Below are 12,837 nucleotides of genomic sequence, written 5' to 3' on the forward strand. Positions count from 1 at the left end.
GCACACACTGTGTTGCACATAGTGTACTGTAATCAAATCAAATTTGGGAAAAGACAGAATATCAAACTGAGCATGTCAGGGTGTCAGAGAGGGTGAGTGGAACAGAGAGTTACCTGAGGTTGAGATCAGCTGTGCTGTACTGCTTCTCTGTGAAGGCAGGTGGGGGGGGGGGGGGGGGGGGGGGGCAGGAGGGGGAGGGGGGGGGCTCCTATAGATGTGGACTGGTCCGGGCCGCAGGGTGAGGGTGGGGGCATTCCATAGCAAGCCTTAGTGCCTGGAGGGGGAGGGGGAGGGGGGGAAGGGGGAAGGGGGGAGGGAGGGGGGGTAGGAGCAGCAGCGGACAGGGGGGTGGGGGAGGGGGAGGTGGAGGGGGGAGAGGGGGGCACCAGCGAGCTCACTGGGCCTCTCTCTCTCTGTGCTGCAGCATGGCGGGGCCTCCTCCAGCCAGGAGCCCTAGGGAGGGGAGGAGAGGAGGAGAGGAAGACAGGATGACGTCACTTCATCACACAGAGTATGAGTCACCGCTCCGAGGGGGAGCTGTGCGCTGGCGCCCTCGCTCTCTTGCCAACGGTGGTTATGAAAGTCCATTTCCTGTAATCATTCATGCTCCGGCAGTTATTAGGCTATAGAGCCCAGACCTGTGTGTTCTTTATCACGGGGTGACGGCTGCAGGACCGGCCTAGATACTGGTACATATTGTACGAGAGCAGATATTAGTCTGGCTCCTGACCTCTCTGTGTATGTGCTTTATCATGGGATGGCAGCAAGAGAACTTGGCTAAAGCATGTTCAGTGGCTTCGGAAAGTATTCAGACCCCTTGACTTTTTCCACATTTTGTTTGCGTTATAGACTCAATTTAAAATGGATTATATTTATTCCTTTTTTTTTGCCATCAATCCACACACAATACCTCATAATGACAAAGTGAAAAGAGTGTGTAATTGCGATCGATTCTTATGTAAACCAGGGGCTATAAAAACTAAAGATGTTAATTCCGAAATCACATGAACTATTATCCTTGTACTCAGATGGACTCAATTCAACTTGAAGACATTTTTGCATTTGAGCACACTTTAAGGAGTGTCATAGCAAAGGGTCTGAATACTGAGGTACATGTCTTTCAATTTGAATACATTTGCAAACTTTTCTAAAAACGTGTTTTCACTTTGTCATTATGGGGTATTGTGTGTGGATTCATGGCAAAAAAAAATACATTTAATCCATTTTAAATTGAGTCTATAACACAACAAAATGTGGAAGGGGGTCCAAATACTTTCAGAAGCCACTGTGTAAAGGTAGGGTATGCAGATCAGGAGCCAGGTTAGCCTAGATTCTCTCCACCCTGACCCCCTCCCCCACCCACCATCATCATCATCATCATCATTGTCGACTTCTGCAAACTCGGCTTCTGCAAACACGACAGGATAGTTAAAACATCTCCAGGATGCTTTCTGCTGCTTGTATGAGTAACGCTCCATCTGTCCCACAACCCGTAGTGTGTGTGTGTGTGTGTGTGTGTGTGTGTGTGTGTTGCTCTGCAGGAGAGAGGAGGCAGGGATTCCCACAGCGGGGAAGACCCAGGCACAGCAACAGAAAGGGCGTCATCAGCAGCAGCACCGCACTGCATCAGTGACCAGGACACCCACCCCCACCCCCACACACACACACACACACACCCACACACACACCCACACTCTAAGGAGCGACTTACAGTACACAACACCATGCAGCACCGTGCAGTGCATCACTGCCTTACCTATGCACACACACACACACACACACACACACACACACACACACGATATTGAAGTGACTGCATAATGTCTGGGCAGCAGCGTCAATCACACGGGTGAGCAACCGCGTCCTGCTGTCGACCAGAGGGAGGACATCCTGTGCTGAAACGCACAGCTCTCAAAACAGCCCCATAAAGAACTGAATGGGTGAGAAATGGAGGCGCTTATGAATGAACCGGCGATGCCAGTGAGCCCAGCCTATTCTCCTCTCCTCTAACCCCCCCTCTTCTTTCCTCTCCTGCCCTCCCTCCCTCCCTCACTCACTCTCGTCCTCCCTCCGCTTTTTCCTCCCTTTTTCACAGGCACACAGGGTTGCCAAGGAGACGCCGACGTCATTCTCAGCTGCTGCCATTTGCGTCGAGAGAGAGAGAGAACGAGAGAGAGAGAGAGCGAGAGAGAGAGAGAGAGAGAGAGAGAGCGAGAGAGAGCGAGAAGGGCAGAGAGGAAGCATGGTATTAAAAATAAGAAGAGGGGAAAGAGAGACGCTGACGTTGGTTCACAGGAGGCTGGCGGAGGTAGAAATCGGAGGACGGGGCTCATTGTAATGCACGTACCGAGGAACGGTGTTTTGAAGATACCGTCCCTCCTTCCATTCCGTCCATTACGATGAGCCCGTCCTCCGATTTCTACCTCTGCCAGCCTCCCCTGCCTTGGCTGTTTCATTGCCTTCAGATACCCCCGTAGGCAGAGGGAGACAACAGAACACACAGCCTGACCCAGTGTCGAGCCACTAGCCTGGATATCTGACCCCCCCCTCTGGTTCTGTCCCAGTTCAGTGTGTCGAAGCTGCTTGCCTGCCTGTCTGCCTGCCTGTCTACCTGCCTGCCTGCCTGCCTGTCTGCCTGCCTGTCTGCCTGTCTGTCTGCCTGCCTGTCTGCCTGCCTGTCTGCCTGCCTGCCTGCCTGCCTGCCTGTCTACAAGTGAGTCTAGTCTGAACTGCACCAATGCTGCAGGTCTGAGACTCATGCCAGTCAGTCAAAGGTATCCCAACACTTACAGTAAGGTCAACAGATATAATGCATTATGACTTGTCGTAGGCATATTGGCATTCTTGTCATATCCTTACGTCATTATCGTCAGGATCAACAACCCCGAGTTATCATAAGCCGCACTTTTTAAGCATTTTTTTTATTTTTGATATGTTTTTAGGGCATTTCTGCTTTATTGGGATAGAGACAGTAGAGATTGACAGGAAGGATGGGTGAGAGAGAGGAGGGATGACATGCAGGATATGCCGATGGCCGGAATCGAACCAGGGACCTTGCGATGATACGGTAAGCGCCTTAGTGTGCTACGCCACTGTTTCTTTGATTGAGTCACAGGCTCGTGCATGCGTAGCCTCAAGGAACCATGCTTTAGGGCCGACCTGTTGTCCTTAAATTAGGCTTGTGCGTGCTGACGTCTCGGGTAATGACGTGCGTTACGGAACCTACCTGCGGTGTTAAAAGCGAACCTGTCATGTCACGTAACGAGGGGCACTGTGACCCACTTCACACATCCCAGACCAGCTCTTTGAGGAGACTGATGATTCACAGCTTGTTTTTTTTCTTCCCCACACAGGTATAATTCACTTCGTCGACGAGTACACTGGTCAAACTGTGCATGTTGGGTCAGGGCAGGGCAGGGCAGGTCAGGTCAGGTCGGGGGGGGGGGGGGGGGTTGCTAACGAAACGAAACGGAATTTCACCGCAGTAAAGGAGTAGGTATAGCCATACAGCTACAGCGTATGAGATCTGAAAGAGAAGCGGTTTGTGATCACTGAGGGAAGTGCGGCCGGCGAAAATCACGGCGGTTTTATTTCAATGCAGCGAGATTTGATAATGGAGCTCTGCTGCAGAAGCTGAATGAAAGATGAAGGTGAATGGGAGATGGAAATGTAGCACAGCGCACGGCGCCCGCACATGACAGAGGGGAGGGGAGGGGAGGGAGGGAGGGAGGGGAGAGGAGGGGAGGAGGAAGGGAGGGGGGGGGGGGGGGTGCAGGCGCTTTGACCCACTTCAGTTCTCTTCTTTCACATTAAGCATACAGCATAGTGTCATTATTTGAGTTAAAAAAAAAGTATCTATTTTTGCAGAGGGTATCTGGTGTGTGTGTGTGTGTGTGTGTGTGTGTGTGTGTGTGTGTGTGTGTGTGTGTGTGTGTGTGTGTGTGTGTGTGTGTGTGTGTGTGTGTGTGTGTGTGTGTGTGTGTGTGTGTGTGTGTGCGCGTGTGTGCGCGTGTGGTAAAGGCACAGAGTCTGTGAATGCCCATATATTGCATGTGTGCGTGTCAGAGAGGATTTCCCCGGTCGGTCGGATCGGTGTGCTGTTCCATGCCGTCACACACGCAGGAGGCTACGGGGGTAGCTGAAGAGGAGGCGGTTGGGACACACACACACACACACTCTCACATGAATGCTGCACTTTACACACACACACACACACACACACACACACACACACTAGCCCTGCTCTCAACTGGCCAATGGGCTTTAACATGTGCTGTGTGAAACTGTGATTAACACATGTCCTGTGAAACAGACGGGCAGAGAGAGAGAGAGAGAGAGAGAGAGAGAGAGAGAGAGAATGAAAAAGAGAGGGGGGGGGGAGTGAGGGAAAATTAGGACAGTGGTGTAGAAAGAATGGAAGAGAAACGTCAGGAAAAAAAAAAGTGTTGGCAGAGAAAGCAGCGGAGAGGGAGGGTAGCCTGAGTGTGAATGAGGAGGGGAGGGAGGGAGGGAGGGAGGGAGACAGAGAATAAAAGAGGGAGAGAGAGGGAGAGAGAGACCTCAGTGAACGGGTGAGGGAGGGAGAGAGAGAGAGAGAGAGAGAAAAGATTGAAAGAGAGGGAGAGGGAGAGAGAGAAAGAGAGAAAGGAGAGGGAGGGAGGGAGGGGGAGAGACAGAGAGGGAGAGAGAGAGAGTATGAGTCAGAGCTCGTCCCACAGGACTGAGTGGGCTGAGTGGAGGAGGATGGCGTCAGCAAGCCTGCCAATTTAAGAGGAGACATTCAAGAGGAAGAGGGCAAAAAAACAAAACAAAAAAAAAACACTTTGCACTGAGGGAGGGAGGGAGGGAGGGAGGAAGGAAGAAAGAAAGAAAGAAAGAGAGAGGGGAAGATGTGGAGGGGGTGGAGAAGGGGTATCCTCACTGAAAGAGAGGAGAGAGAGAGAGAGAGAGAGGCAGGTCATAAAAGCGTCATAGGAGAGTCGCTGCAGAGAGCAGAGTGAGTGATGGAGCTGCAGACTGATGAGAGGAGGAGCTGTTGGCTCGGCCGGTACGTCACGGCACCCCTCCTCCTCCTCCTCCTCCTCCTCCTCCTCCTCCATAATGAATGGCAGAGGAAGGAGAGAATGAGAGAAAGAGATTAAGAGGGGATCCTGATCTCAATGCTTTATGGATGAGGGAAGGAGTGTCAGAGAGAGTCAGAAAGAAAGAGAAAGAAAGAGGCCTCAATAAACCTCCCTACTCACACAGCAGCGGGACGATCCATGAGAGTGTGGAAGACACCTTTAGTTCTGACCACACAACACTCTGGGACCACACTACCGTACTTACTGGTATTTACCTCAACTCACTGCTGTAGAGGACTCCATTAGTGTTTCAGTTCAATAACAGGCCAGCCACTGCTCTACACCACCAACAACACCAATCTCCCCAGAGCACACAGGACGGGGGGGCCGTTACCGGACACATCTTTATTCTTATTATCAGACTACCAGGTTCAGAGAAGAGAAGGTGTGAACTAGGTACCGCACAGGAGCTTTACCTGGGGAGAGCTACGAGTTATACAACTCTCCCCACTGCTGCCTACACAGTGTATACATAGCACTGACACTACCACAGCCGTCCACACATCCCTCAGCCTAACGAGCAGCTCCACATACTAAACTGTGTTTGGAAGTCACGCACGCACGCTCACAAACGCACACACGCAAGCACGCACACACACACACACACACACACACACACACACACACACACACACACACACACAGTGCATCAGGGATGAGTGAGGGTCGTCTGTATCAGTCAACCTGCAGCAGCCTCATTTGAGAGGAAAAGGATACTCTGCTCGGCTACCTCATACCGTCAAACAAAAAAAAAACTGTGTCAAGAAGACGGAATTGGAAGCTGCCCCTGCTCTCATTACAAACCTTATGTAATTCCTGCACTTCTCCTAGTTTGGGAAGGGGGGAGCCGTTGAGAGCGAGAAAGAGAGAGGGAGAGAGACGGAGGGATAGCGAAGAAGAGAGAAAAAATTCTCAATGATGAAACAGTCGGTGCTGCCGTGCGATTGGCCCAAGCCTCCGCCAATGGGAGGACCAGCTCCATGGCAACAGGCTCTGTCACCAAGAGAGAAGCGGAGATCTCCCTCAACACCCCCATCTCTCTCTCTCTCTGTTTATCACCCCCCCTCTTCCCCAATGCTACTGCTCTGTGGTTTTAGCTATGTATATACTGTAGCAGCAGGCAGCACATATAGGCACGCACGCACACACACACACAAACTGTTTTTTGAACACTCGTTCTAGTGTTCTGACTGTTCTAGTGAACACAACTGATGTGTTCTGACTGTTCTAGTGAAGAACACGGGCGTAGAGGATGTGTTCTGACTGAACCCTGATCTCAATTCAGATTGAGGATCCAGATAGGAGGGGGGGCGGGGGCGGGGTGGGGCGGGGCGGGGGGGGGGTGGCAGGCAGGCCTCCAGAATGAGGAAGTCAACCTCAACAGATAGGGAGGTGCTGCCGTTTCGTAACCCTCACATATGGACATGAATGCCGAGCGCAACGTTCCACGTTCCCTTTCCCCTTCCTCTCTCTCCACCCTTCTGTGGCGTCATGAGCAGCCGGTGCCAACGTGGCCTAAATGTATTTATGACGGCTTGGCGGGGGGTGTCTAATGGTCCGGGGTTGGTTTTTTTTTTTTTTTTTTGGGGGGGGGGGGGGGGGGGGGGGTTTGGACGAAATAGGCCAACTTACCAAAATGGCCGCCAAAATGTTGTCCTTTGAACAAAAGCTATTGTCTTTATTCTTCAAAAATGATGTCTGCGTTGGAGCTGCGACACTGAAGGCGGTGTCGAGTTGAAACCCTTTTGATTGACAGGGTTCAAATTGAGAAAGAAACGGCGGTGTCTGACTCCAGGACAAATTGAGTTGAATTATTGAGGGATTCACCTGCTCCCTCACCAGGTCTCGCACACAGCCCACACAGGCAACGCTGATTGGACAACAGTGACACACACACGCCTGTCAGACAAGGGCCCAGGTTGGACTCTGGAGAGACCCCCCCCCCCCTCCCCCCCTCTGACTAGAATAACTGACATGAAGAATAAGAGTCTATCACCTCGCTTCCATTCTTAATGAGGGACAGGGTGAGCTAGCGAACAGCGCTAATGTGACAGCAGGCCTCATGTTTACCGCTCACTAACACCTGCTCTCCCTGACCATTTCATAACCTCCACGTCACTGCTGCCCCCCCCCCCCCCCCCCCACACCCCTACCCACTGCCACACATTATTGCTGTCACACCCCCCCCCCCCCTTCCCTCCCATCCCCCCTTCCATCCCATTGGTTCTGTCTGTCCCTGTCTTGTTTTTCTGGCTCATTTGTGTTTCCATCTTTCGATTTTTATTTCTAATTCTACCGTCCGCTTCTTTTTGTAAAGCGTCTTTGTGTCTTCAAAAAAAAAAAAAAAAAGAGAAAAAAAGCGCTATATAATTCGGATGTATTCTTCTTCGTGACTAACTGCTCCACACCGCTTCCGGAGCCCCTGAGGGGCCACAGACAGGCCCGTGGCAGCAGGGACAACACCGCCAGGGAGGGGAATCAACACAACACACTGACGCTCTTTCCACATCAGCACTCTTATCTAATAATGAGGAAAGCCCCAGCCCCAGGCCCCTCCTGCCCCCCCCTCCCCCCTCCCCCTCCCCCCAGCCCCTACGGTCCATCCATCACAGGGGCTTTCCTGGAATGCCTCACCCATGCAGACACCGGACCCCGGGGGAGACGAGAAGAGCAGAGGACTGAGTGGTGCAGCAAGAGCAAATTACACCATGACAACTGCTGCTCCTTGGGTCTGCTCCTGCTCCTCCTCCTTCCTTCCCTCCTCCCCCCCCCCCCCTCCTCCCCTCCTCCCAGCTTGCCACCAGCACACCGTGGCTGCACACTTGGCTCTGTGCTTCTGTCCGCTGGCTCTCACCGTTGTACGCTGGGCTAGCTTGGACCAGACTTTCGTCACCTTATCCCAAGTTAACTCGGCCAACCTCATTTGCTTGGACGGCGTCTGTTAGGCTAACAGAGAAGAGGTGCTTCAAACATTCATCTCTGCGTAGACGCTCTCATACAGCAAAACCACGGCGTTAGCGCTCCAGGCTGGGTTAACCCACATTCCTGCGGGGCTACAGTACGTCCCTGTGTTGGTCGACCCCACCTCCTGATCAATAATACAACAATAGATCAGTAACCAGTCGATCCTCGTCATAAACACGTGCTGACAGGCCTACTGTGTGTGCTGAGTGATTGATTGATCTGGAGAGAGAGAGAGAGAGAGAGAGAGGGTGAGGGTGGGAGAGAGAGAGGAAGAAAGAGAGACCGATACCAAAAAGGATAGATAGAGAGAGAGAGAGAGAGAGAGAGAGAGAGAGAGAGAGAGAGAGAATATAGTCCAACGTGACTACCGCACACACACACACACACACACACACACACACACACACACACACACTCTCTCTCTCTCTCTCTCTCTCTCTCTTTCAGCAGGCGCATCATAAGGAAATGTGTGTCTCCCCCTTGCCAAGGCGCTGGTTGTGTAACTGACAGTCAGAGGCAGAGCTGGAAAGCAGGCGGTGTCACAGTCACAGTGTGGTCTCTGTAACATTCTGGCATGGCCATCTCAGAGCCAGCCAGAGCCAGCAGACAGACAGGCCTGCTCTGGCAGCACCCCCCCCCCGCCCCCCCCCCCACACACACCCAGCCAAATATAGCCCCCTTCAAATCCCTCAGTCCACAGTCACAGGTCAGGGTCTGGGAACACACACACACATTCACATACCAGATGAGATGACACACACACACACACACTAATTTACACTCTAACACTCACTCACACACACACACACACACACACACACAGACACACACAGCAGATGAGATGACACAGAAGGTAGTAGAGCAGTGGGCCACACACCAACAATAACACACCCCAGCTCACTGAGACACTCACAACAAGCCCGGCTACCATCTGCAAGCATCATTACCGAGGCTGGTGGAGGCAGGTGGCGGTGTGTTTGATACCATTCATACCGTTCCATGCATTACAATGACGCCCGTCGTCCGATTTCTACCTCCAACAGCCTCCCCTGCACAGGGCCATAAGGCCTAACCTATGACAACAAGCTGTCCAAATTAACAGTGCATGGTGCAGGACTCTCCCATCATTGGCCCAAATGGAGCCTAAGTATATGTATACACAGACTACATTACACTCCACTGACGGGAGAGTCCTGCACTGGTTATTGACAGCTGGTCAAAACCTCATACGAAAAGAAACATTTCAAATAGTTGTCGAGGTGCACACTGCCCAGTGCAATGGAAACAGAGCCATGTCCCAAATCGTAATGGATGGAACCAAAGGAATGGGCCTAGTTCTCAAAAAGAATCCCCGGCAAGCTTCATCAAGCTCCCCTCAAGTATTTGGGGGTCCGGAGCAGCGGCCAAGCCCAGCCCAGCCCCTCCCCGCCCCACCCCACCCGCCCCCAGATCAGATTAGCAGGTAGTGTTAGGCCTAATTAGAGAGTGTGTACACAGCTCACGAGCCAGATCACGTAACCAACCTAACAGCGGTGGCAGGCCAACCTCTCACAGCGCAGCGCCATCTGCTCACCTGCACACCACCACCACCACCACCACCACTCCTCCTCCTCCTCCTCCTCCTCCAAGCAGCAGAGTCTCTCCCTCCCACCCCTCCCTCCCTCCCTCCCACCCCTCCCACCCTCCCTCCCTCCATCCACTGCATCATCATGTAGCTTCCTTTATCAGAGCCACAGGAAACGCTCTATCCAGGGACCTGCAGTATAGCTGTTAGGTTGTTTACGTTGCACGCGCCTGAGAACATAAGATGGAGTTACAGGCCTAACTGAACTATTGAAAACGTCTTTGAACCAAATAATAGGCTTCGAAAACCTATAACGGCGTCAAAGAAACGAGGGGAAAAAATAAAGGAAAAAAAATACAACTCAATAGTCGAAGCCAATAGGGAGGAGGATCAAAGAGAGGTAGAGAGAGAGAGAGAGAGGAAGGTTTACATTTAGAACGGTTGCACAGCTTTATGTTACCGTTTCATTCTTCTTCATTACTGGACGTGGCGTTTATTTAACCAATAAGAGGAGGTCGTGAGGAGAATGCGGGGCTACAGTTACACAATGAGGAAAGTGTGAACCTGCCGACTTTAAAGGCAATTACAGAGGGAGTCACTCTGGGGGTTGCTATTGATCTCTCTCTCTCTCTCTCTAGAATGCAGGGGGAAACAGGAGCATACAAATACCTGTCACCCACCCGTCCTTAAAGTGGGTGGATGGGTTTCGTTATATATATGGAGTGTTAAAACCCCCCTGGCTTTACCTCCTGCCCTCCCCCCTACCTACCTCCTGCCCCCCCCCCCTCCCCCAAGAGAACCAGCCCAATGTACAGTAACCAACACCTCATTAGCCTGGGCAACTCTAAACTCTAATTGGCTTCTGTTTAGGTAGCCACGACAGGGGTTGCTCCAGTCCTTGCTCATCTGTTGGGGTCCACGATATAGATTTAGGCATAACGGTATGACCATGTCCTGTCCCAGCTCAGTTTACACAGACAACAGTACTGGGAAATTGCCAGAAAATTGCCTCCGTCAGTGTGAGCACCGTTACTGACAGTTTGCAGAGAGGAGGAATCATCGTATTGTGCATCTACTATACATAATGAGGCTCGTCAAAATACCAGATGGGCTTAGGCTACACCCCTTGTTTTATTCATGCATTTGATGCAGACACACCCACACATCATATCAAAACATCTCGTCTCACCAGGGACTGATTTTTCACTCAGACCCAAAACCTTCCAAAGACACAGCAGTAAGCCAACGAGACAGCTCGTCTACGGCAGAGGCTGATGGTGAGGACTCGGGGAGGTGAGGGATATGCCATCACCGCCGTGAGACAAAGCCTCCGAGGAGAAAAGGAAAAAGGCAGGAGTTTTTTTTTTTTTTTTTTTTCGAAACCTGAAAGAACGGCGAGGCCATGAGGACGAGCCGGCTATTTATAGCCACAGATTTTTTATTCAAGAGGGCTCTGCTGTTCTCTCTCTCTCTCTCTCGTGCTCTGCTCCTTCTCTTCTCTATCTCTCTCTCTCTCTCTCTGTGTGTTCCAGCACATTATGTTCTAAAGTAAATAAGTGGAAAAAAGCTATGCTTTGGCAGACAGGTGGGAATGCAGACAATTGCATATGATGGCTTTAGTGACGAGAATTCTCCCAGTGATTGTATGAGACAGAGAGAAAGGTTGTTTTGTTTTGAATATTGGGATACAAATCCTCTAGAAGATGAAGCCACCACACACATGCAATCCCCTGTTCCTCCCCATCATTGGACCTGTTATGTATACCCCCCCCCCCCCCCCACACACACACACACACACCTCCACTGAATACATATATGCAAACCCATGGAGTGCCCCCCCCAACCCTCTCTCTCTGCTCCGTATGACAGGTTCTAGAGTGACGCCCCCTTCCTGTTAACTCTCCACCCCCAACCCCGGCCCCCTCCCCCCCCCCCCTCCACCCACAGGAGTACGCAGTAGCAGGGAATTCCTCATTACCTCAGCACTGTCCTCGCCAAAGTGTGCGAGGGAGGGGGCTTACACCGACCGACCGACCAACCGACCAACCCACACACACACACACACACACACACACACACACACACACACACACACAACTATTAAAAAACTAATGAAATCAATCTCAGCCTCTTGATATACAAATCTAAAATCAACCCTCCAACCGAGCCTTCATTTCTCTCCAAAAGCAATGCATCATCATCATCATCATCATCACACTCTCCATTATGTGATCTTTACACAGGAGTAGGCTAATTAGATTCTAAATAGTACTCTACAAACCCTACAATAGGCTTCACATACAGAGAGAGATGACAGCAAAGAGCCCGGGAGGCTGGAGAGCTAAATCATACCTTAGGCACATTACACAAGAGAACAACGCACAGTGCAAGAGGCAATTATGAAGCGCTCCACTACACCAGAGAAAGAGGTTTCAAGTTTGACACATCTGGAGTACGGCTAAAATGGCATGCAAACTACTACTGCTAAAATCCACCACTACATGCACGGTATACTCACAAACAAACACACGCGCGCACGCACACACACACGCAACAACACAAACGCACAAATGCACAGCTTACTGTATTTAGAGTTGAGCGCCCAGGTTGTCCAGCCGCACAGAGATCAGGTGTTTCACAGCTTCTGGAACGAGGCTACAGCGCTAACATGACTTTTGTCTCGGTAAACAGCAGAATAGATTCCATCCCCCGCGGCAACCAAATGCTTGTTTTGGGGGGTTGGAGTTTTCTCTCTCTCTCTCTCTCTCTCTCCTTCTTCTTCTTCTTCTGTTCCACCCGTCTTCCTATCCTGTGTCTACGCCGACTGAGCAGAACCTGCCTGTTGTTTTGTGAACGAGGACGGACAGCTCTCTTCTCACCGCCCCCTTCTGTTTCTGAATGAAGCACAAGCACTCCAGAGACACACACACACACACACACACAGAGAGAGAGAGCTCGCACGCCCGCTCCTCTCTCCCTCGCTTTCTCCTTCTCTCACTATATCATGCGCACACTGCTCACTCCCCTCCTCATCCAACCCTCCCTTTTTGCGCTCTCTCTCTCCCCTGTCTCCCTCCCTTCCCCTCTCTCCCTCTTTCTCAGGAACAATATAATTGCACTGACAGGCAGCCCAGGACGAGTCAAAAAGCCCAGCTGTTTAAAGGCCTATGTTACTGGGTGCGATGG

At 51.5% G+C, this 12,837-nt stretch overlaps 1 protein-coding gene across 1 annotated transcript in view; it reads right to left on the reverse strand.

Annotated features, from left to right (window-relative positions):
- The window catches only part of r3hdm2 (R3H domain containing 2), a gene marked incomplete at both ends in the record, with an annotated part of 24,384 nt that extends 16,338 nt beyond the window's left edge, over nt 1-8,046 (reverse strand). The window contains one exon of the mRNA XM_083667658.1: nt 7,933-8,046. Coding sequence (XP_083523784.1) covers nt 7,933-8,046 — 114 coding nt within the window. The remainder of the gene's footprint in view (nt 1-7,932) is intronic.
- Between the last annotated feature and the right edge of the window lie 4,791 nt (nt 8,047-12,837).

This window comes from Argentina silus (genome assembly GCF_951799395.1).
Source record: "Argentina silus genome assembly, chromosome: 4".
Classification (NCBI taxonomy): Eukaryota; Metazoa; Chordata; class Actinopteri; order Argentiniformes; family Argentinidae; genus Argentina; species Argentina silus.